The sequence below is a fragment of the Sphaerodactylus townsendi genome, linkage group LG03, assembly GCF_021028975.2.
Source record: "Sphaerodactylus townsendi isolate TG3544 linkage group LG03, MPM_Stown_v2.3, whole genome shotgun sequence".
NCBI lineage: Eukaryota > Metazoa > Chordata > Lepidosauria > Squamata > Sphaerodactylidae > Sphaerodactylus > Sphaerodactylus townsendi.
The window spans coordinates 118578505-118603960 of NC_059427.1; the positions used below are offsets into that span (position 1 = coordinate 118578505).

Genomic DNA, 25456 nt, shown 5'->3' on the forward strand with positions numbered 1-25456 from the left:
TTATCAAAATTTCTGTGTAGGGTGCTGTTCTAATTCTTATTTCACACATTTCTTCTCATATTAGCATGGAGGTAACACTGCAGGTTCACTTAACAATGTGCAAATCACTGATTCTACAATCCTTAACCTCTAAAGCAATATTTTATTCTTGTGTAGCATCTGCAGTCATACATCATAGTTTTAAAACTAAGGATGTTATTTGAAAGATTCCTAGAAGGCAACTTGGTGCATCTTCAGAACTGGGTTAGGTGGCACTCAACTAATGTACCGTATATACTTGTGTATAAGTCAACCCACATATAAGTCAAGGCACCTAATTTTACCACAAAAAACTGGGAAAACTTATTGACTCGCATATAAGTCGAGGGTAGGAAATGCAGCAGCTACTGGTAAATTTCAAAAATAAAAATAGATACCAATAAAATTACATTAATTGATGCATCAGTAGGTTAAATGTTTTTGAATATTTATTTCAAAGAAAAACAGTAAACTAGCTCTGTAAGTGGAAAAGAGGGTCAACAAAAACAATATGGTAGCAACAATAACTTTAAAAGTACAAAAACCTTAGCTCAATCAGCAACCAAGCTAAAACACAAGAGTTAAAATCCTTCAAAACTGGATTTTTGGTCAGGGGAGGAATGTTTGTGTTAGCAGTACCAACATTTCCGAGTATCTTTAGGAGACCCTCCTGATGATACCACCCAGGTTTGGTGAAGTTTGGTTCAGGGGGCCCAAAGTTATGGACCCTCAAAAGGGTATCCCCATCTACTATTAGCTCCCATTGGAAACAATGGGGGGTGGGGGCACCCCTTTTGGGGGTCCATAACTTTGGACCCCCTGAACCAAACCTCACCAAACTTGGGTGGTATCATCAGGAGAGTCTCTTGAAAAAAATCTTGACATTTTGGTGCCGCTATTACTTTGGTGCCCCCTGGCGGCCGCCAAAGTAAAAACCCTAAAATATTGTTTAAAATACACCTGACTCTCGTGTAAGTCGAGGGGGGCTTTTTCAGCACAAAAAATGTCCTGAAAAATTCAACTTATATGCACGTATATACGGTACTTTGATTTCCCTCAGATGACTAAAGCAGCAACCAGATTTCACAAATGAGCCATTGCTTGACCAAAGTATCCATATAAATTTGAAGGTTGCTAAGATATGAAAACCCACCGTTCTTGGTAGCACTAAAGTGTATTCATGCGGCATACTTAGTTAAGTGAAATCTTGAAGCTGATAATGATGGATTGCTCCTTAGTATACAACAGGCAAATTATCCACACTGGAAATGGTCAAAGCTGAGGTGCTGTGCTTGTACATGTGGGAGTAAATGCTACTGAACTCTGGTTTTACTTCCAAGCAAACCTTCATAGAAATAGACATTTGTGAGGTTTAAAATAAAGGCATTCTGTATGGACATTTGCTGGAGAGAGGATTGAGAGATCACTACCTAATTAAGCCTGTAAGGTGCTGGTATTTTTGTCCAGAAATGTACACCTCTGGAGTCGAGGCAAACACCTTCATAGTAAGGAAGTGACAAAGGAATCTGTGCCCCTTTGCTATAAGTCAGTGGAATAATGATGGTATTTGAGAATGTAGGTATTTTACAGCTCCTCCCAATGCTTAATTTAAGATATTAACAGCAGGGAGGAAAAAATCCACAAAACCAGGACAAACAACTTGCAGTTAGGAAAACTGGAAACCCATGCATGCAAAAAATAACTGCCCATGGGCTACTATTTCCCAGACTATATTCATAAAGCCTGGAACCAGTAAATATTTTCTTCTAGGGCTGAGAATTCAAAGGGTTCCTGGCAAACAACTGTGGAAAGTTTATTATGAAACCTGTTCATAGAATCATAGAGTTGGAAGAGATCACAAGGACCGTCAATTGGCCATGCTGGCAGGGGCTGATGAGAATTGTAGTCTATATCATCTGGAATGCCAAAGGTTCGCCACCACTGTCCTAGATTGTTGTGGGCGGGCGGGACTTATGTTAATTCCTCATGGCTTGCAAGACATGGCTGTTCCACTAGGCCTTTTCCAACTAGCCAGCCAGATTGTCTGAACATAATTTAAAAAAAATTTGGTCTCCAGGGGGAGGAGGAAGGGAGGGATGGTGGAAAGAACGAATTTATGCAGCATTAATTTTAAACTATTTTTACTTTTTTAAAGTGTTAACTGATCATTTTAAACGAGGGTTTATATTTTAATATTTATTTATTGTTGAATTGTGTTGTGATTCACCCAGAGCCCTTCGGGGATAAGGGCAGGATATAAATCCAAAATAAATAAATGATAGTCTTTTCCCTATGGACTGATTTGATATTCAGCAGCAACACTTTTAAGCCTAAAGTCATATTAGCACGTATAGTATAGTATACCTATGGTGAGTAAAGTATAGTATACCTATGGTTTGAGTGAAGGAGCAGAATGGGATAGGCCTTATGCACTAGACCCCTCTTTCCTTTTCCTTGCTTAAACTCTGACTGCTGCCATATCTTCCTCTATTGTCTTCCACTCCTCAATTGCTGCTTTCACCCATGGTAGCTGCAGAGAAGCTGGATAGCAGTGCTTGCAATTTATTTATACATGTTATTATAGATACCATTAGGGTCTTGTGTATGCTATTGCTATTATATGGTATAGTGTTTAGATTCCTTAACCTGACTGAAAGTCCCACACATTGTTTTGCGCCTTCAAACTCTCAGCCTAATTAATAATCCCTCCTCTTCTTGCTTCTCAATTCCCTCTCTTATCAAATAAACTCTGTATCAGGTTGGATTTGATGGTAGTGAAGCCTTCTCCATATGGCTTGAACCTTTCCAGTGGAGTGCCACAAAATCAGAGGGGGCAGAATAAACGTTTGATTTGCAGAGAACTTTGTAAAAGTTTGGTTGCACTGTGACTGTCAAAACATTTCTGTGCAGCTGTGGTGTGTATGATGGCACTGGGTCTGGAGAAGTGTGTTGAGCTGTCCTCTAGTACTGAGTTTTTATTATGTAGCTTGTTAGTATAGTAAAAAGAGCAGATGCTGCAATGAAATCCCCTTCTCAAAGATATGTTGAAGAGCCATCTTCCTCCAGTAGAGGGAAGCAAATTCTACAAAAATAGAAAGCCAATGTTTATGCTCATAGTGGACGTTGTTAGATCCTCCCATGCCAAGTAGCATATCGGGCAAAAAGTGGTCTCCAGCATTTCCGGTCTTGGGTATCTTTAAAACTGTACATTCTTCCTCTTTCAATTAAACTGCTCTCAGTCAGGACCCTAGATTCTTTTTACCAAAAACCAAGAAAAATTAGTTTTCAAAATGTTATTGGACAGTTTTCTGTCAGTTGCAGGGACTCAAAGCTTTAGCCGGGGATTCTATGTCCTTTTCTTGGAAAATCAGATTTTGGCTATTTCGTGATACCAAAGTATCCATATTAACAATCGTGAATGTGTGAGTTCACTTCTAGCATACTTCCTCCTATGCCAAATGCAGCTTATGCAATCTAGGAAACTTTGAGCCGAATTCAGATGGGGGAAAGTGTTTAGAGAGCACAGAGGGCCACGCCAACATATTTGCCCCTTCCATGGGCACACGGGGCACCTACACTGGCAGAGGGGGAAAAGGCATCGGCTGCCCCTCATTCCCACAGCGGCAAAAACCTGAACTCTGGGCCCCTGTGGAGCAGTTCTGGCATCCCAATTGGACATCAGCATGGGGGCAGGATGGACAGGTTGTTTCCAGGTGTGAAGCTGACATTAGTCGACTTCAACCCAGGTTTGCAGCTGGTTGTGCCACTGCCCAGTCCATTAAGCCCTATGGAAGGCTTTTTGGCAGTGGTGTTTTTTTTTTTTTTAAGTTTTCTGCCTCCCCTCACCGCCAGAAAGCCCTCTGAAGGTGGTTGGGCGGTGCTGTCCCTGGCCACCTGGGAATCTGGATTTACAATTGTCAGGTTTGTTTGATTTTAATCTATCAAAGTGAAACTGGAAGGCCAGACCTTTGTAAGGAATTTAAGCAATTAGAAGATAGAGATATTTGAATACATGTAGACTACCACTTTTTCAAAGAATCATATCACTATTCTGTTAGATTTTGTCTCTTGCACTAACTTTTCTGATAGTTTTTCTAAGATGAAAAGTCTTGGTAAGTGCTCTGGGACAAAAGAAATACCAATCCGTTGCTGCTTCCCCAAATGTCTATTTTAATTCACTTCCCTTTTGAGTTGTGCCTGGAGCTCAGCTCTGTTCCTTCTCCTTTTGAAATATAATGCAGCATGGAAGAAAATATTAAGTACTGCAGCTGCTTTGTTCCAAAAATTGTATTATCTGCATGCTAATAATCACAGTCTTGCTAGGATTATCTATCTTCTAGCTACAACCCAAGGAATGTTCCACTTGCCTAGGCCATTGTTGGATTTCCTTGGTCCCAGTCCTCAGGAAAGGAATAAAAGCCATTTCAGCTAATGAAGTTATAAACCTTGAACCACTATCCAACTACAGTGCTTTGGTTTATGCCAGCTACGTTGAATTTAATTTAAGTAAATTGGGCTGAATCAAAAGAATTCGACACACCTTTTACATTTTTTACCTTTCTCTGTTAATCTAGGCAGGCAATTTCCACTTAAATTGGGGAAATTAGCTGAAAACAGAACGAGGGGGTATAACTAGGATCCATAGCCTATGTATACCAGGATGGCCCCATGTGAAAAACTCTAAAAATAAGCAGGCAGTGGTCAGCACAGAAATGAGTTTTATTAAAAAAAAATAAAACCCAACTTCATACTCGAGTAGCATTTAGTGAAGGGTGATAATTACCAGTCCTAAAAAGACTGTGGAAGCAGCATGTCAGGGTCTGCAACCTGCGGCTCTCCAGATGTTCATGGACTACAATTCCCATCAGTCCCTGCCAGCATAGCCAATTGACCATGCTGGCAGGGGCTGATGGGAACTGTAGTCCATTAACATCTGGAGAGCCGCAGGTTGCAGACCCCTGAAAGAGAAAACAGTAATTATGGAAGGAGGACCCACACGCCAAGGGGGCGTGGTGGCATGGATATGAAGACACACAAACACACCAGGGCAAAAGGACCTGGTTTTGTACCCCAGAACGGGTCCTGAGGTGATGTGAGTTGTTACGGCAGGGATGCCAGAGATTGAAGGAGTGGATTGCTTTTTCAGGGTTTCAAACTAAAGATGTAGGCTGCCGTTGATGGTTCATAAATGCAAATGTCTGGATCATTTGGAAGCAGAATTAATGGAAACTGGACTGCTTGGAGTGCTGATTAAACCACCTTGAGCAGGGGGAAAAGCCCCTTCCTACTCAGGCTTGAAAACAACAAATGGATCCTAAAAACCTATTTGAAGGGCATCCATTTTGGGAGAGCAGTGCCCTGCTCTGCTGTCAATCTTAGAGACCCCCTTGCCTCCAATGAAGCCCTATAGTGGGAGGAATGGTCCAACTGCTAATACCTACATGGAACAAAAACCCAGTTCCACAATACATTCGGGTGCTTTCTATTGGGTAATAAAACTGGGCTCATGTGTACATGTCTTCTGAAAAATGTGAGGTGTGTGCTGTCAATGTTAAGTGGGGGGTGAAGATGGAAGTCTGAGGTCCTTCTAAAACGTATGTGCAATGCTATTTGCTTTGTCTGGCTTACAGTTCTATGGCTTCTCTTTGGGTGCTGTGCCAGAATCCAAACAAGCATTAGAAGCTGTAGAATACAGATATGAAGCTAGGGGTGGAATTCTCTGGCCTTTGTACTCCCCCTGGTTCAACCAGTTGTATCTGTCTTCTTTCAAAATTTAGAATGGGTAAAAGCTCTTCTCTCTTCTCTACAAACCATAAAAGCAGACCACTTGTCACTACCACCACCCCTTCTCAAGGCTACTCAAACAATCGGTGTCTGGCTATATATCAGCCTGGTGATGATTGAAGCCCCACCAACAAATAGTGGTTGTACTGTCAGGCTGTTGTGCATTCTTTCTCCTTTTTCTTTTTTAGCTGACACAGGAGGGGGAGCTGTTGGACTAATCATTCCTGTTTGCAGGAGAGCCGAATAGCCCCAGGAGATAAGTTTGGCATGCACTCTTTAATTTCCCTTTCCTGCCTGAAGTCTTGCGCTGTGTGACAAGTCAAGTAATGCTCGTTTCCTATGAAAATGCTTTTACCTTGGAGGAAGAATAAAAAGCAGTCATTGGGAAGAAACATATTGTAGTTCTAGGCAACAATTAGCAGCTATCCTTATAAACCCAACAGGACGATTACTGTTCAGTGCTTTCAGTGAAAACTTTAACTCTGCTTGAAATGTCTTCTGTTGCTTTGTGCTTCATTTTAAATATATTTAGGGGCCCTTCCCACCTTGCTGTTGTAAGACAGAGGTCTGTTTCCCACCAGTGCCCTCTGCAAAGTTTGAAACCTTCCTCTGTCCCAGGGATAGGGAACCTGTGGCTCTCCAGATGTTCAGGAACTACAATTCCCATCAGCCCCTACCAGCATGGCCAATTGGCTGCTGGTTCAACCAGTTGGCCATGCTGACAGAGGCTGATGGGAATTGTAGTTCCTGAACATCTGGAGAGCCGCAGGTTCCCTACCCCTGCGAGTCTGTCCTAAGGATCCTTCTTCCAACATCCTTTGGTGGAAAAGTTGGCAGAAGGCTTCCAACTGTGCTAAGTGTAGAGGGCCTGGGTGAGAGGGTAAAAACTATAGTGTATATAGTTCTCCGAATGGATAAAGTGCTTTATAGATCTTGTTCATTCTTTCACCATCCCTGTGAATCAAGTGTTTCATATTCCAATTGTATATATGAATAAAGCTTTGACCAGAGAGATGGTTTTTGATCCAAGGCTGCACATTTGATCCAAGCAAACAACTGAGGTTCATGTGCATGAGCAGGCTCTTCTGCGTGCAAACTGCTTGCTGGAACCAGGCACTGCATGCACTGACCAGATGCACAGCCACGTTGTGATTCATGGCAGGAAGCAAGTCATTTCTGCTGCACCATTTGGATGGGACACACATTCCCATTTGTTTTGCAGTATGAATAAAAATGTTCACCATCACTGGGGAGGGGGGGGCTTTTTGCAGTCAAGTCACAGCTGACTTTCGGCAACCCTTGGTGGGGTTTTCAGTGCAAGAGACATTCAGAGGTGGTTTGCCACTGCCTGCCTCTGGGTCACAACCCTGGTATTTCTTGGGAGTCTCCCATCCAAATACCACCCAGGGCTGACCCTGATTAGCTCCCAAGATTTGAAGAGATCAAGCTAGGCTGGGCTATCTAGGTCATACTGGACAGTTAATCTAATGTAACTCTTCGCTGCACAGATCTATGCATTAGCGATCCATGCTAAGTGGGCAGTTTCCACCAATTCCCCCTTCTGACCTCCCTCTTGTCTTTGCTCAGTGTCCCCTCTCCCTCGGAAGCAACATTTTGTGGTGGGGAGGAGAGGAAAGGCAGGAAAATTTCAGCTTTTTGATGGGAAACATAGTCAGAATCCAACCCCTATCTCTGGATTAAGAAACTGAACTAAAGTCCTGTTTGTAATCTACAGGCTCACTGGTTCTAAATCCAAGTCCATCCATGATGGACAGAATCCTTTGGATTGTGTGAAGTGAACGTTCATTTTTAGCAAAAGAAAAATAAAAACATATATGAATGATCTGATAGACTGAGATAGGAGAGTCTGTACAAGCCTGCAGGTGCTGAGTGATTAAGAGGGCTGGTGTAGTGGTTAGAGTGTTGGATTAGGACCTGGGAGGACCAGTTTAGGATCCCCTGCTCAAATATGGAAGTCTGCCTTGGGTCTGTCACAATCTCTCAACCTAGCCTACTTCACAAGGTTGTTGTGAGAATTAAGGAGAACAATGTGAAAATCCAGGTTGGGTCCTCAATCAGGGAGAAATATCAGATTTTTTAAAAAATACAATTTACAAAGTAAGCACCAGTGATGTATTATGCCAGTTAATTATTGGGAAGAGGTTTACATGTAGACCATGGTTGGGCTGAAGAATTCATTATGTGGCCAGTCTATTCCCAGCATCATTTATCAAAATCCCACATAGGCCCTGGGGCTTTAACTAGGTGAATTAGCTTTTTATCTTTTTAGTGCCCTGCAGTCTACAGACAAATCGCCAAATAAATGCCCTGCCTACAGCCCTTATGCTCCAAGGATTACCGTGGAAGCCAGGATTGGATTAAATCCCTGGAAGCAGTGGGGGAAGTGCGCTCACAAAGCCATCTTCACTCAACCTGATTAGGGAACTTGCTTACTGTATATTAGTCTCCGCACGCACGCCCCCCCCCCAAAAAAAAACACCCCTCATAGGTCTTTGTAGGGGACGGAGGGAGTCGATTCCCCACTTTTATGCGCTGTTGTAAATTGCATCCCCCCAAGGATCAGGGCCTCCACCCAAGCAAGAGCAAGGAAGCCATCGCAACTTGTGTTCCCTGAGTAGCACAGGAGGCAGCTGTGGGCAGGGCCTCGGGAAATGACGCGTGTGTTGTGAAACCCGACCCCGCTTTAGAAAAGAAGGAATTTCGCCCGCTGCTGCTGCTGCTGCTGTCAGAGGGTTGCGTGCAGGCAGACCTCTGCAAGTCGCCAGGGCCGGCCAGTAGCCCAGCGTCCGCCGGAGAGCAGAGACGGGCAGGAGGCGGCGGCGGCGCGTGATTACGAGCACCCGCAGCAGCAGCTCCCGAGGTCAGGGGCGGACGGCAGAGCTGCGGGCGAGATGGAGGCGGCGGTGGAGTGGTACTTCGCGCTCCCGCTGCTCTTCACAGTGCTGGCCGTCATCCTCGCCTCGGTCTTTGTGAAGCTGAGATCCTCGGCGGAGGACAAAGGTGTAGCAGAGAGAGCGGCGGCGGCGAAGCAAGAAGGCGAGGGACAGCCCCGAGCCGCGGAGACCCAAGCGAAGGCTGCAGCAGACCGGGAAGAGGGGACCGGAGGAGGGCGGGAGGACGGAGAGGGACCTCCGAGGACCGAAACGGGCGAGGAAGCAAAGGGCAAGGGGGAAAGGGTCCCGGAGGAAGACATCGGGACTGAAGGGGAGGAGGACGAAAAGAAAGAGGAGCCTCGCGAGGGAGAGGAGGACGCTGCACCCCGGACTGCGCGCGCGGAAGCGCAGAGTCACCCTCCGGAGATGAAGGCAGTTGCCGCCGCCGCCGCCGCCGCCTCTGCGTTTGTTGGTGCTGCCGTGGAGGGGGAAGAAGAGCCGGAGGACGACGAAGACGACGAGGGCGAGGAAGACGACGAGGAGAGCAAGGTAAAGGAGAGGCTGCTGCTGCTGCTGCTGCTGCTGCTGCGGGGAAGCAGGAGGGGGTCTGGCAGCTTTCTCGAGCGCCCCCTCCTCCCTGCAATTCTGGCATCTCTGCCGGGGGGGGGGCGCGGCGGCGGGGGGTCTGTTCAAGAGTTTATGGATGCGAGTGGGTAAAGAGAGTCCGCGCTTTTGCAGAGGTTGGTCTTGAGAACTCTCCGCCTCTGTGAAAGTGCTCCAACTGCAGGATGTTAGCCGAGGAGGATAAACTCTCTTCCCTGGCCTCGCCACTCAGCAAGCCCATGATGCAAAGAATCCATGTAATATGAGTGTGGTTGCGCATTGCTTTGTTGCCCGGTGCTTGCTCGGTATTTCAGGCAATTGCTGGGCAGACTTCCAGCCGTCAGGATGTCCCGTCTTACAGCAGGCAATCGTTTTTAGCTAGCCTGGTCAACTTGCACTATGTAGAAGATAAGCAAGGGAGGAGGATCCTGACATCTCTGCACATCTTACCCTCAGTGTCAGTTATAAACAACAGGCTACTTAGATGGCTTCTTGCAGTTCCTTCTGATCTGTTTCTCCAAGTGGAGACCGAGAGCATCCTTCCATCCACTGCCCTAAATGATCAGCTCAAGAGGTCCACCTGTTGCTTCCCTATTGAACTCGGCAGCAAGGATGGTTTTCTCTGCTCTCAGCAAGGCTTTCCGTCTCCTCCGCCATTCAGGAAGCAAAGCATGAGATTAGCAGAGAAAAGGCCTACTTGATAACCAGACAAGTAAATAGCATTGCACATGAGACTAATGACTAAATGTAAGCACAGACAGCTGTGCTTTGCTCCAAGTGGATTTGTGAACTTCTAAATGAGATTCACAAAGCTACTTCAAGCTCAGCACGGTTGTCTGTTCCTACAGTTAGTTTTTTCTTTCTTTCTCTGGGCTTAGTTCCTGAGAAGGAAAGTGGCACTTCTCCATGCAAGGTGAAATCGCCCCCTTCTCTCCCCCACCCTGCAGTCTGAGGAATGACAGGTCGGATTCCCCACTTCCTGCAGCCTCATGTTTTCCCATAGTCTAAAGAGAAACAAATCATGATGTCACTTATTGTTTTCAAAAACATTCCCTGGCTACGAAGCAGGGCATGAGGCAGTGGCATGCAGTGAAAGTAAATCAGCCTCCCACATGCGGCACGGGATTGTTTCTGATTAAAAATAAATGAGCAGCCCTAAGGACACAAAGAGGGCGCGCGCCTTCCCAAAACACCAGCATTCGATAGGCAGTGAGCTAGACAGGAAGCCAGATTTTGTTAGCCAGTTGTAGGATCTGGTGTGCTATCTAGGAGTTGTTTCTGGAGTTGCTTTAAAGAACCAGAAATGGGAAGGGGACATAACTAGTCATGATGGGCAAAAGACCAGGATCCCAACTTCTGTTTCTACGGAATACATTTCAAATTCCCTGCTGGTGGTGGTGGAGGTGGAACCAGTGACTGATTTCCAAAATGGGACATGTTGAGATTAAGCCCTCGAACTAGAAGCCCTTTTCTCTCTTCTTCAAATGGGTGCTGGTCATTTGTAATAGGTAGTAAAGGAAGGAAAGGCACTATTTGTTGCAGGTTTCAGGGCTGACTTGGGCAACATCTTCACTTGCCAACTTAAATTCAGCCCTGTTTATGACAGGTGGACATCTATTACACTTGAAATAGGAAGATAATCACACTGGAAAGGTGTCTTCATTAAGGGCTTAAGTTCAGCCTCGCCGCTGCTGCAGCATTCTTGGTTGGGGACGAAAAAGCTTAAATGTTTTTACTTGTGGGTTTTAACGTAATGTGTATTAACGGTATCATTTTTTAAAAAAAAATCTGGTGTGTTGTAGGGGCTAGCGGTATGATCCATCAACTGGGAAGGAAGTCTGTGATCCTAAGGAATAACATGAAACTTACTTCTGAGTATATCTGTTTGGGCTTATTCCCTAAGTCCCAGTTCACATTGATCTCTGACCACTGAACATCTACAGTCAATATCGGCTTCCTATCTCTAAAATGGGGCTACTGATATCATCATGGCAAATATTCCTGAAATGATGGAAGTTAATGTTCTCTGAATGCTCAGAAAGAGCTGTAGAAAGACATTTTCATTATTATTACACATTGTTATGTTATGCACTGACAAAAATAGCCAGGGATAAAAATAGGGTAGGGAGGGGGGAAAGTTTCAATTGAAACCTCTGGGAGGCCCAATCTGTGTGCTTACCTCAGACAAAATCTCACTAAAGTCCCTTCTCACCGGGCAGTACCAGGAAGAGAATTAGAGATGGCCCTGATTACAGAGTGTGGCATTTATACTGCCCAGTTTGCTTCAGCCTCATAACTTTCCTGTCTTGCAGCCGGTGCCATGTCCCTCCAGCATAAATACCACCTTTGCTTGGAAACAGTGCAGACTTAGCACATCCTAAAACAGACTCCCACAGCCCATATGCCAAGAGGGGAAGGAGGAGGTTTATTTGTTTTTCCTTATTCCTGGGCCCAGTGATTACCTTTCATGCCCCTAGTTTATGCCTGTGCCTATTTATGCTTCCGGACACCCCAGGGGAAACGTGGGAGCAGGACCCTCAGCAGCCTTTCTGATTAAGATAGAGTTGCGGTTAACCAGCTGGGTATCTGAGCACTGCTCAGACTAGCTGCAGGGTACAGAGCAGGCCGGGGCTCTTCTGGCTGGAAATGTACAGCAATCTTGGGGAAACGGCTGACAGTCCCAACAGCGTGCTTGGCTGGAGTCACACCACCACTGTGTTATGTCTGTTGCATAGGAAGGGATGACCTTTACCCTAACTGGCTTGACCCCTTTCTCACCTTTTCCATACTTTTTCACTCCCTGTGTTAGCCACAGTTTAGCCAGGTTTCTAAAGTGCTGATAAAAACTACATTTACTCCAACTGTGTACTTAAGATTACCACATTTTACCACCTCTTGACTGTCTGCACCAACGAGATGTTGCCTTGTTCATTCTGTGACAATCTTCTGAGACAATCACCACTACAGACTAAATGGCAGTTTCTTCTGTCTCTGGCTCTGTGTTGATTGAACTTTGCTTTACAAGCAAGGCTGTAGCATGAACACAGCTCAACTTTTATGATTTTACATGAACTCTAGTGAAGAATGTTGACTCCTGCTAATCTCAGTTTTCAGGATTTTAAAACCCAAAGCTGTTTCTGCACCAGCAGAAAACAGCACCCTAGGGACAGTAAAAACACTGTCCCTGGGGCACTGTTCGCACAGCTGGTGCAGCAGCGCTGTGCCAACCCTCCCAAAATGGCAGGAAACCGCCATTTTTAAACTCCTGCCCTGAGCGAGTTTTTTCAAAAGTGGCGTCTTTGTGCTGGCGTGGTACGAAGCGCACCAGCATGAGAGCATCGCTTTTGGCCCCTCCAGTTTTCTGTTTACTTAAGTCTCCTCCCTGCGCAGCTCTGGTCGGCTGGAGGGACACACCCATGCTGCCCTCCGACCTCCAGGGGCGTGTCCCTCCATCCATTCAGAGCTGTGCAGGGAAGAGAGGTAAAATGAACAGGATGAACCCGAGGCGGCTCCATGTGGAGCTGCCTGTGCGGTTCACTGCAGCTTCGGGGCTGCCTGCACGAGGCCATGTGAGCTGTCCCGAGCCTCCACAGGCATTAATTATGCCTGTGAAGAGTTGCCCAAGTTTCTATGAGCATGAAGATATGGACATGCCTTTATGAGCATGAAGATAATTTTAGGGAGGAAAGATTGTGGTGTTTCTACCTTTCAAGATATAAGAGTTTTGTACTCAATTCCCTGTATATTCTATCTTAGGCTGGCAGTGAAGATGGTGGGGACAGGGTAGGAGAACTACCATTAAAGATTCTGGTGTGCATCCTCCCACCCTGCTCATCAAAGTTGAAGCCTTCCTGCAGTCTATGAACACTCCTTAGGCTGGAAGAAGGCTTAAAGCTTTGATCGTTTGAGTAGTAAGATTAATACCAGTGTTTCCGAACGTGCTTCTCCTATGCCATCCCCGTCATCATAACACTCCCCCTGCTCCTCTGCAGAGGTTTGGAACTGTTGCATATCTGTGCTGAGAGTGCTGATTCTTGTTGGTTAGTACCAAATGTATCCATCTGTAGCAATATGCACATTCCACTAATGGAGGAGTCTCAGTCTAGCATTCTTGCTGGAAAACTTAAAAAGAATTGTGCTTGGTTTTGTGTGTGATAGTATATATACTATTTCAAAAGGGATTTATGGGGAGAGATGGATAGATGGCTGGAATTCAATCTTGAATACTGAATAGTTTGATTTAAAATAATTTAATCCCATTGAGGATTAACTGGTTTAACTGTTGTGTGTTGCGTATGGTTTCATCTAAACTATATTCTGAATATCTTGCCAACAAACCTCCAAACCTGCCAACTCTCTTCCTGACCATTCTGTCTTCCTGCTTGCTATCTCCTGCGTTGAGGTATCAGGGGATTACTTTCATATCCCTCACCCCGTCCCATCTCATTGGATCTTCAAAGCCAGCGAGGATATCCTGATTTATTATGTCTCTGCCATTTGCAGCATGTTGTTTATAGGAAGAATGGCTCCATTTAGGTTACTTGCTTTGCATAGCTTTGCTCGGCTGGTTCCAGGAGAAGGCTGTGTCTGGCATCCAGGGAAATGGAGAGGAGGAAGAGACATTTTTCTGCACTGAGTATGTGCTTGAAAGGACTGGCCTGGCAGAGTGCATGCATGATCTGGTGCGTGCAAGGCTTCTTTGAGTAGGCTATTTGTTTAGCTGGTATTCAAGCACATGTTGCCCTCAGAATTCAAGATGGGTGGCAGTTGCTGCAGTTCAGAGAAGTGCTGTCACTTGATCCTTGAAAACTTGACTTGAGACATTTTTGGTCTCTAATATCTCTCACTAAAACTTAAATAAGATAATCTTTGAAAATTTCAGTGAAAATAAGAAAGTTTCAATGTCCCTTAACCATAGGATCACCTACTTTATGTTCAGTTCCCAGAAGATGGTTTCCTGGATTTGGCTTTCGGGTTGTTACTTCATAAATACTAGGTCATCTTCTATCTGAGAGAGGTTTTTTTAAAAACTTGTAAAATGAAAAAAATGGCCTAGATCCACCAGAAGGATTCTATGGACAGAAGAAATTATGTCTGTAAAGTGTGACTTTGCAGCCTGGCCTCTCTCAAGGCACTCCAAAATGCCCCTCGAGCAATAATTCAAGCAGTGAATTCTCTCTCTTAATAGCTGCTTCCTGAAATCATTTAACTGGAGATGCCAAGGGCAGAAACTTCTGCATGTGAAGATGTATATTGTTGAACTGAACCTCTCCTTCAGTGTAAATGCTTGGTGGAGTCATCAGTGGTTTACTTGTCATTCTCCCCGAAATGGGAATGCCACTTCACTTCTGGTATCTGTTTGCTCTTTTAAAAAAGAAAGTAGAGGAAATCAGTAGAAGTACCAAGCAATACTAAACAACCCTTCACTTTTAAAATATGCTAATTTTTATAGGTTTTAGGAAACAAGACTCCTAACATGGAGTTTTGGTAAGGTAGAGCCATTCGAATGGTGTATTGTGAAGACACCACTGCGTTTGAATACCAAGAAGGGTCTGGATAAATGTGTGGTTGTTTTGCCTATAAAAATAGTACTTGCCATATGAGTAAAGTTTACATTTGTGTCTGAAATGATTTATTAACAAAATATTTTTATCTAATTGCAGAAAATTCAGAGAATTAGAGTTACTTACTGCCTCAGACAGTAAGACATGCTGGGCTCTGGTGTCAGTTCTGCGACAACCTCTGGGGCTCACTCAAAAGGCAGTGTTTTTTGCTTTGAAATTGAACTGCCACATGAACATGGGCAGAAAAATGAGAATAATTATCTCCCATTTAATTTTCCAGATGTGTCACACTGGGACATTCATAGATTTTGCCAAAGCGTTCATCAAGCTGTTAAAATGTTTTTGATAAAGATTTTCTTAGAGTGAATAGAACTAATAGCTGCTCATTTATGTCAAACCAGATTGCTTATGCCACACATCCTCATATATGAAATAAGAGCTGGCTTATATATACCAGTCTGCTGTTCAATAACTTTATTATTAATATATTTAGCACCATACTTATATACATGGATCTGTGTGGAATAATTTGAACCAAACAACAATAACAAAAGGACAACACTGAATTTTTCATCATTTGATTACTCACCAGCTGACTTGCAACTGAAATGCATTATGTTTGAGTTGATATGAAATCTCTGTGCATGGTCTTTGATAAGACATGACTCATGCACACATGGAAGTCATCACTTGTTTTGCAGTTGTACATGTGCAAACCATTCCCATGAGGCCAAGTTGTTTTTCCTGATACAATTGCAGTACAGGATGCAGGTCAACTTTTACACCTTTGAAATCGTCACTTGCATATCCACTCATACAGGATAGCAAAGTCACCTCTGACTATGAGATATACATCTAATCATCATCTCACTCACTGTGCCCTTTGTACAGTCCCACAAGGGAACCGGGCATTTGCAGGCCAGCACTGGAAAGTTCTAGAGCTTGAAGAAGTGGGAGGCTCTCCCTCTTCCCTCTCCTGCTTCTGAATTAAAGGAGGAGGTGGGGCTGACCTTTTACCTCAGTTCCCTCTTCACTACTACAGAAAGAAGATGTCCTAGAACCATGGTGGCGAACCTTTGGCACTCCAGATGTTATGGACTACAATTCCCATCAGCCCCTGCCAGAATGGCCAATTGGCCATCAGCCCCTGCCAGAATGGCCCTGCCAGAATGCCAGAATTGTAGTCCATAACATCTGGAGTGCCAAAGGTTCGCCACCACTGTCCTAGAACATCACTCTCCTTTACCATTCTCTGAAGTTAAATCCTTTGCTTGGAGAAATTACTATTGTTTTATTTCCCAAATGCAGGCATTGCCACAAGGAGAAGAAGAATGGCAGGGGAGAGGCTTAATTTTAGAACCAAATGTACTATGTAGGGAAAGTGGCAGACAGGAGAGTATCCTCTGTTGAAGCAATAGATACAGGCTGGTGTAGAAATTCCCTTCCAAACATAGGATATCTTTCAGTCATTAGAAAAATACTGATCTCTATCTATTGATAGGCTTCTGAGTGTCTCCTCAAGATTATAATGTATGTATACCTGCCTCCCTAGTAACTTTAGCTGATGTAGGTGGAACAGGAGGATGTAGGGAAGAGAACAGAGGAGACTCTGAGGTTTCCTGATTTTCCTTTTTTATCTGAACTTCAATAGCTATTTAGCCAGATCCCAGATCCCCCTTTTAAATGGCTTCTGTGACCAAGCTCTGCAGCTTGATGAGCAGATGGAAAGCACAAACCTGCTTCTGATCCAGTTCACAGGGCAGGTTAGGATTTAACAATTTTATCTACAAACCATAGTTGACTGCATTAACACTAATTGCAATGAGCATTTACAGTGTTAGCATCACGTTTATCACAAAATTGGAGACTACTTCGTAAAAGCTTTTTTTATATTTATGAGATTTATATCCCTCTTTTCTGTGCTTATCAGGGCCACCAAGGCGGCTAACAGACAATCATGCATAATAAAAATCTACCTTAAAAACCATTAAAACTATACATTGCTTGATCACAGAACAGTGGTATACACCTATGGTTTCTTTAGGTCTTTTAATGGAAGAGTATGCAAGTCATGATTTAAATACACCCCACTCTGTATTTAAAATGTAGCTTGTAAACCCTTTTATCTTTGAACTGACTATTAAGCTAGATTTACTTATCTTTTTAAAAGAGCCGACCAAATGGTATATAGCTAAAAGTTTGTCTCCTGTGCAAGCACTGGGTCATTACACTTACTGTACTCTTTTCCACCTAAAGATCTAAATAGAACTGTAATTTCATCTGTCACATGCAGGACCGTCTTTGTTTTAGAATACTCCACCTGGCTCCTAGCGCCTACCTAGTTTTGTTAGGTAGGCACTAGGACCTAAGCGGAGCATTCTAAAACAAAGATGGTCCAGCACATGGCAGATGAAGTTACAATTCTACTTAGATCTTTAGGTGGAAAAGTGTATAGGCAGACTATGTTTACAGGGTGGTTTGCCATTACCTTCCCCAGTCATCTAAACTTTATGCCCAGCAAGCTGGATACTCATTTTACTGACCTCAGAAGGATGAAAGGCTGAGTCATCCCTTAGCTGGCTGCCTGAAACTGACTTCTGCCAGGACAGAACTCATGTTGTGAGCAGAGTTTTGTCTGCAGTACTGCAGCTTACCACTCTGTGCCACAGGGCTTCTAAGTGGTGTATATCTTCTACTGATCCAGCTAGCTCTGTTGTGCCCACTGTGACAGTGAACAGCTCTGGCAAAGAAGGGTTTATTCCCTAAACATGCTGCTAGAAATCTTTTAACCAGAAAGACTAGTGATTGAAACTGAGACTTTCTATATGCAAAACCTGAGCTCTACCAGTCAGCCACAGAAACTCCCTTTATGGTAGAAGAAAACCAACTCCATTGACTTATCCAAGTACATATGGCGCTGGGATATTGATAACTATATTTTATGGATTTTATTCTTGTATTTTAATGTTGTAAGCTGCCCTGAGCATGAATGAGGAAGGGTGGCCTATAAATTGAATAAAATAAAAAATGTAGAGGAACTAACTCTGCAAGCCACAAGTCTAGCATTCCAATTTTGTTCTAAAATTATAAGATATTGCACTCTTAAATCAATATGAAAAAAACATTAATTTCACATAGGAAGTTTTATACTGTTGTTGTTCCCATTTGCAAAAGAGAAATATGAGGCGCAGAAAGAAACACTAGGGTTTTTTTAAAAAAAGAATCACATGCTAGACTAGCAGCAGAACAAGGAAAATAGCATGTGATTGCTTAGCCACTGGGCTGTGCCATGTGTATGATGACCTTGCTTGCCATCTGGTGACCTAAAATGCTTTTAAGACAATTTCTCCAAGTGTTATTAGTCAGGGGAGACATCAGCTTATTCCTCAACCACATGCACACACGTCCTCATCCTCCCCCTACATTCAGCAGATGAAATGCAAAAGAGATTTAATTAGATTATTTAGGAATGCTAGATGTTAAGTGGCATGATTACCTTCTTTGAAATGAAAAAGAAAATGGACCGGAACGCAGAAGAGAATCCTTCATCTTTATAAATCTGTATTTTTTTAAAAAGCCATCTCCATGCCAGTAAATTTGAATGAATGTACATGTGCTAAGATAGCAATTGTCATTGTCAATTGTCATTGTCATTCAAACCATGTTGTGGAAGGAGGGTGCCTATGAAATGGCTGCTCCTAATCTTTCCAGTGCCCTGACCTGGGTAGCCCAGCCTATCCTGATCTCATCCTGATCTACCTATCCTGGGTAGCCCAGCCTATCCTGATCTCTACCACGCAGGTGGTAGAATTCAGGGCAACTCTGCTTCGTCACTGGTGTTGATCAATGCCAGGTCCATAAATAACAAGACCACCGTTCTCCGAGAATATCTCGGAGATCAACAGATGGACCTGGCTTGTATCACCGAAACCTGGGTGCGAGAAGGGGAGACCGTCGCCTTGGGCGAGGCCTCCCCACCAGGTTTTGCGTGCCTCCACCGGTCATGAACACAGGGCTGGGGGGGAGGTGTGGCGATGTTCATCCGAGAAACCATCCCCTTTAGGGCTGTTCCTGTCCCGGAGATTGCAGGTCTGGAATGTGTCGGCCTGGAGTGGATGGCCTCGGAGAGGTTGGCCGTCCTCTTGGTGTACCGGTCGCCTAGCGCACCGGGGGACGGCCTGCCGCGGCTACTGGAGGTGGTGGCTGACTGGGTGTTGCGGTTCCCCAGGCTTATTGTCTTGGGTGACTTCAACGTCCATGTCGACACCGCCTCGTGTGTGGTGGCCGCGGACCTATTTTTATTTTATTTATTTATTTATTTATTCGATTTGGTAAACCGCCCTACCCCCAAAGGGCTCAGATGACCTAGTGTCATCCATGGCGACGCTAGGCCTCTCCTTGGTAAGTTCTGGCCCCACTCGCTATGAAATGGCCGGCAAGCATAACACTCTTCTGACTTTGGTCTTTTTGGGTCGAACATTGATATGGTCATATCCTCTATCGATAGAAGTGCCATGGAGTCTGACCATTATGCCCTGAAAGGTTCAGGTGGACGTGCTTTAGCATCCCTGTCTAGGCGACGGGCGGATTTATGGACGGCGCACCGCCCGCTGGAGACTTATGGATCCTATTGGATTCCTGAATGCTCTGCAGGACCTCTGAACCTACTAGCACCCTCACGATGGGCAAGGTGTGAAGAGGCTGGAATTCCGTCTGCGATGCCATCGAGGTCATTGCCCTCCGGCACCTCCTCTGCCTCGGTCAAGGCTGGCTCCTTGGTATACTGAGGAGCTCACTAGCAGTGTATGAAGCGGAGCTCAGGCGGCTAGAGCGAGTGTGGAGGGGAAATCTCGTGACGAGGCTGCGCGAACATCTTATAGGACGCTTTATGAAAAAAAAGCCTATGAGATGTATTGCGACAAAGCGATGTAAGAGGGCGTTCTTCTCCTCCTCTCTTGCATCTAGCTAGCTCTCACCCAGCACAATTATTTCGTATTATTCGGTCACTCAAATCTCATTGTCTGGACGGGTTCTGGCCAAATTCGTCAATTGGCTATCAGCTGTGAGGCATTCATGAGCTTTTTTTGCAGATAAAGTCGCGTCGCTCCGCCAAGACCTCTCCCTCCACCTTTAGAGAGACAATGGAAGTGAACTGGAGGCTCCCCTTAGGCGTCTTTCGGCCCTTTGTTTGGCCCAGTTTTCCCTGCTCTCTTGAAGCCGTCTGTCGACAGGGGTCCTGGCTGCTGTTAGACCTTACTACCTGGGTCCTCTTCTGGATCCGTGCAATTCCCTCACTGGCTTATTAAAGCATGCCGGGTGGAGCCCTACGGCCCCACCTATTGAATATCATCAACAGCTCCCTTGAAAGCTTAAGGAGTTTTTTTTCGGGTGGGCTGAAGGGAGGCAGTGGTCCAGCCCACTCTTGAAAAGCACCATCGTTAGATCCTGGAGATCTGGCCAATTACCGCCACCGTTTCCAGATCTTCGTTTCTGGGGAAGGTAATTGAGAGAGTGGTGTTGGAGCAGCTTCAGGGCTTTCTGGAGGACACATCGGCCTTCGGGATCCCTTCCCAGTCCGGCTTCCGTGGTGCTGGGCATGGGACGGAGACTGTTCTTTTGTCGGCTGTATCACAGACACCTTCCTCCGCATGCAACTAGACTGGAAGGCCGGATCGGGCGCTGCTGGTGTTGTTAGATCTCACCGCAGCGTTTGATGTGGCTTCGACTCACTCCACCTTTTGACTCCACCGCCTGGCAGCGCTTCCGGGTCGCGTAGGCACTGTCCTTCAGTGGATTGCCTCGCTTTCTCCGGGACCGACCCAGCAAGTGTGGTCGCGGGGACCAAGCCTCCCGAAAGTGCTCCACTTCAGTGTGGTGTACCTCAGGAGCACCCTGCTGTCCCCGCTATTATTTAACATCTATATATCGCGACCCCTTGCTCAGTTGAGTAATGGGAGCTTTTTGGGCTGATTCTGTCACCTTCAATATGCTGATGACACTCAGCTCATTCTGTTGATGGAGGGGGGAACGGTCGTCGCCCCTGTAGCTCTCCAGCATTGTTTGGAGGCGGTTGCTGGTTGGTTGAAGCAGAGCAGGTTAAAACTGAATCCATCGAAGACGGAGATCCTTTGGCTGGGTCGGGGGGGTGAGGCTGGGGATTTTCAGCCGCCGGTGTGGGAGGGGGCTACATTGGCACCGGCCTCCTCCGTCCGCAGCCTTGGGGTCCACCTGGATTCGTCTCTTTCAATGGAGACCCAGGTGGCCCATGTAACCCGGGTTGCGTTCTTCCATCTTCGCCAAGCCCGGCGGCTGGCCCCCTTCCTCTCTCAAACGGACCTAGCCACTGTGATCCATGCAACGGTCACCTCCAGGCTAGACTATTGCAACTCGCTCTACGCAGGCCTTCCCTTGCGTCTGATTCGGAAACTAAAACTGGTCCAGAACGCGGCAGCCCGTTTGCTCACAGGGGGTGCCGCCAGAGATCATGTTTTGCCTGTGTTGCGCCACCTGCACTGGCTCCCGGTTGAATTCCGAATCATTTTCAAGGTGTTGGTACTGACCTTTAAGGCCTTGCGCGGCCTGGGGGAACAGATAGAGTACCTGCGGGACCGTCTTGCCCCATACGTCCCAACTCGGCCTCTGCGGTCAGCAGAGGCCAACTTACTGGTGATCCCTGGTCCCTCAATGACGTGGCTGGCCTCCACGCGGGCCAGAGCTTTTACAGCTCTGGCCCCTGCCTGGTGGAACGCTCTGTCTCCAGCTACGCGGGCCCTGCGGGATCTAAATGATTTCCGCAGGGCCTGCAAGACAGAGCTGTTCCACCGGGCCTTTGAGGGGTCCGACCGCTGATGGTTCCCCCCCCGCCTTCCCCGCTTTCTCCATAACATCTGTGGACTTACCATCTTTTCCTTCCCTTTTTCCTCTTCAGGGGATTGATTAGAGAGACGCCATCGATATATCTGATGTTAGAACGCTGCTTTTAATGGGGTTGGGTTTTAATATATAGAGCTATTTCTAATGATTTTATAGTTGATACTATTGATTTTATTGTGCTCTATTGTCTGTTGTTCGCCGCCCTGAGCCCTTCGGGGGAGGGCGGCTTATAAATATAATAAATAATAATAATAAGATTTCCAAAGCTAAGCAAGGCTGGGCACTGGCTGGCATTTGGATGGGAGGGCTCCAAGGAATACCGGGGTCATGACACAGAAGCAGGCAATGGCAAACTACCTCCGAATGCCTCTTGCCTCGAAAACCCACCGGGGTGACCATAAATCAGATGCGACCTGAAGAGGGGAAAAATCCTGCCAGTTCGCAAATCTAAACCAATTATTGATAGATGTGTGGAATATAGTTAAAGAATAGTGAATAGCTTTTGTGGCCTGATCAGCAGTTACATTTGATGAAATAGTGGAAAGTGGCTTGCCTGAAAATCCTATTGCTGTGGCTACTATTCCCTGGCTTTTCTTCCTGGCCTTTCCAGAAGGCCCTGCTGGGTGGAAGACATTTTGATTGGCGCTGTGTGTGTTGGTTTCTGATTCTCCAGCAAACAAACAGGTGAGGTCACCAGCTAACAACGTCCACATGGAAAAACAATTCTCCATCCTCTTCCCCACAGAGACAGAAAGTGAGAGATTGTGCAGATGGAAATAACTGATGAATTTAGTTCTGAAAGTGCTTAAGTAGAATGTGACTTTTCCTTTGGATGGCCATTGACCTCTGGAATTGTATGTTACTCTGGATACTAGACTAAACCCAACGTGTATTTTTATTATATTATGATATTAGCAATTACAAGGAGACACCGAAGGACTCCACACATGCATGACATGGCTCAGAGAAGCACACAAGCTTACCAGAAACCTTTATTAGGTTTCACAAACTATCTTAATCTAACAAGGAAAAACCAGGAATCTGCTGCCAACCTTTAGATGGGGCCTGAAGTTCTTCTGGATTCACAACTGATTTCCAAACAGATCTGTTCCTATAGTTGCCAGCTGTGGGTTGGTAAATAATTGGAGCTTTTGGGGGTGGAGCATGAGGAGGGAGGGGCTTGAGGAAGGGCGGGACCACAACAGGATATAAAGGCATAGAATCCACACTCCTGAGCTTCCATTTTCTCCAGGGAAAGTGACCTTCGTTGTCTGGAGATCAATTGTAATAGCGGGCGATCTCCAGGTGCTACTCTATCTGTTCCCCCAGAGGAAATAGACCCTCTGGGCACTACCAACAAATCTCCCCAAAAATCCCAATCTGGAATAAGTGAGCCTAACTGCAAATTCCAGTTGTGCCATAATGTTAGGACATTTATTTTATTTTAATAAAATTCTATACTGCCCCTCCTCTTTTTGGTTCCGGGCAGTACACAACAATGCACAAACAAGATAAAATCAATAACTAGAAACGTATAAAACAATACTGAATTTAAAATCTGCACCTCCAATTAACCCAGATGGCAAACACTGGATATATGCCAGAGAGTTTAGGATCTTAGATGGTGGGGGCTCTAAATGTACACAAAAATTATTGGAAATTACTAAATTACCATTTTTGGATAATGCTATGGGGCCTTTTAACAATTATATCACTTAGGGCCTCATTCTGTCTTAATGCAGCCTTGGTTGCCTGAAAACCCTCAGGACCCCACAAGCTACAGCAGGATAAGACCGGCTCCCTTCTCCTCTCCTCTATGCATTTCTGTGTTGCCCATTTTGCATGTTCTTTCAGGTAACGGGAGGGGAAGGAGCCTCCACATAGTTTCCCTCCCTACATTCTTTGAATAGTTTAAAGTAATGTGAGCCTCCTCCACAGTGTTTCTCCTCTTGCTCAAGCCAGTGCTTTTTATTCCATTTTAACAATGCTCTCTTCAAAAAAATCAAGAATTTCTTGTCTCCTTGTAGGTCATTGTGGTGCTAGAATACATTCTAACGCCATTCCCCCCACTTACTCCCTCTATGGACCCAAGCCATCACAGTCCACTGTGTCCAAACTTCAGCTGCTATAAGACATTGGTCCTCAAAGACTTCAGCTAATTGAAATCGGGCATTTTAACAAAAATACTCAGGGTTTGTTCACACACATTCTAGGTGGTTTATTAAACTAGATCCTGGACTAAAACTGCATGACTTCTGACTCAAGCCTTGGCAGTCAGTTCATCCTGACACCCATTTTATATGCTTTCAAATACACCTTGAGGACAGTCTCTGAGCAGCACAGTGGTAGAGTGCCTGCTTTGCATTGTTGGCTGTCCTAGTTGTAATCCTTGGCATTTTCATCAAAACAAATTTCAGGTAAGAAGTGCTGGGAAAGATTTAGGCAGAGAGTGTTGGTGTTTGTCAGAGTAGGTAAGTACCTGCCAAGAGAGACTCAGTGATGGAGCTATGGTTCAGTGATGAAAAATGTAAATGATATGCAGAAACTCCCAACTTTGATTTCTGGTACCTCTCATTACTGGATCTTCAGTAGCAGGTGTTGGGAAAGCCCTTTTCCTGCCTGAAATCCTGGATAGCAGCTGTTATATGGACCAATATTTGTCTCAGTTTAAGGCATAATTGTATGACCTACATGCAGTGTATGACTTGTAGAAGTGAAATAGTCACCTTAGATCAAATAAATCAAACACCATTCTCATCGCTTGACACTGACCAAAACACAGTATTTTCCAATGTGGGGCCACTTTGAGTCATCAGTATACATCAAATGCATATGCTAATCAGCAATTAAATACCTTCCTAACTTGTTAAGGATAATAGGAAAAAAAAATAGAAGATCCAGACAATTGCGCCTGTCACCAACCAAGAAAAGATGTCAAGATCACAGCACAGAGTCTCGGGCAGGGACCACCTCTGACAGGCACAGCCATGTGGAAAATGAATGGTGTGAGACAACAGTGGTCTTATTCACACAGTAAACTGACACTTCTCTTGCAGAGTCAGCTGCCTCCTAACTCAAGCAATGCTTTTCATCCAGACAAGGTCCTGATTAATGGGTAGAGGATGGATATTATCCCAGCTGCTCTGCAAAGTTTGAGGCGGGCAGAAGAGGTACATAGCAGAACTGCCAGATGTCCCTTAATTTAAGACCTTCCTTGTTTTTTGGGGAGGATATATACCTTTTTCTGAACATCCTTATTATTTCAGAACACAATGGCTGCACTGAGGTTCATATGGAAAGAAAACATTTTTGTAAAATCTCTTTGTGATCTTGCATTCTAGTTGGTAGAAATATGACTTTTGGTCATTCTTTAGCATTTACCTATGTTTTGTGGAAAACCAAAAAAGAGACCAAGAGGATGAGATATCAAATAATGGCACTGAAAGAAGCACCTTAATAAATACAATTATTTCACATGTGTTCAGTTAAAATCATTATAAGCTAGATAATTATGTAGGTGCTGTTTCACTTTACAGATGAGGTGACCCTAGGAGTACCATGTTTTGGCAAAGGAAGGGACAATTAACATTAAATTATTATCAGCATCTTGATAGCTGATGAGTCCACATTGCTTTGGTGTACATTTTCTTTAACTCCACGCACTGGATAACTTTCTCGATTCTTGAATATATTTGACAGGCAAACCTTTTAAAACTACTG

General features: G+C 44.9%; 1 protein-coding gene across 5 annotated transcripts in view; it reads left to right on the forward strand.

Annotated features, from left to right (window-relative positions):
* The first annotated feature begins 8496 nt into the window (after positions 1–8496).
* Positions 8497–25456, forward strand: part of MXRA7 (matrix remodeling associated 7) — a 73688-nt gene continuing 56728 nt past the window's right edge. For 2 of the 5 annotated variants that reach the window (XM_048490282.1, XM_048490286.1), the window contains exon 1: positions 8500–9245. In XM_048490282.1, the coding sequence (XP_048346239.1) occupies positions 8715–9245 (531 nt within the window). In that variant the 5' untranslated portion in view covers positions 8500–8714. Of the gene's footprint in view, positions 9246–25456 lie in introns of all 5 variants that reach the window. The other 3 variants (XM_048490283.1, XM_048490284.1, XM_048490285.1) reach the window with 3 other exon arrangements.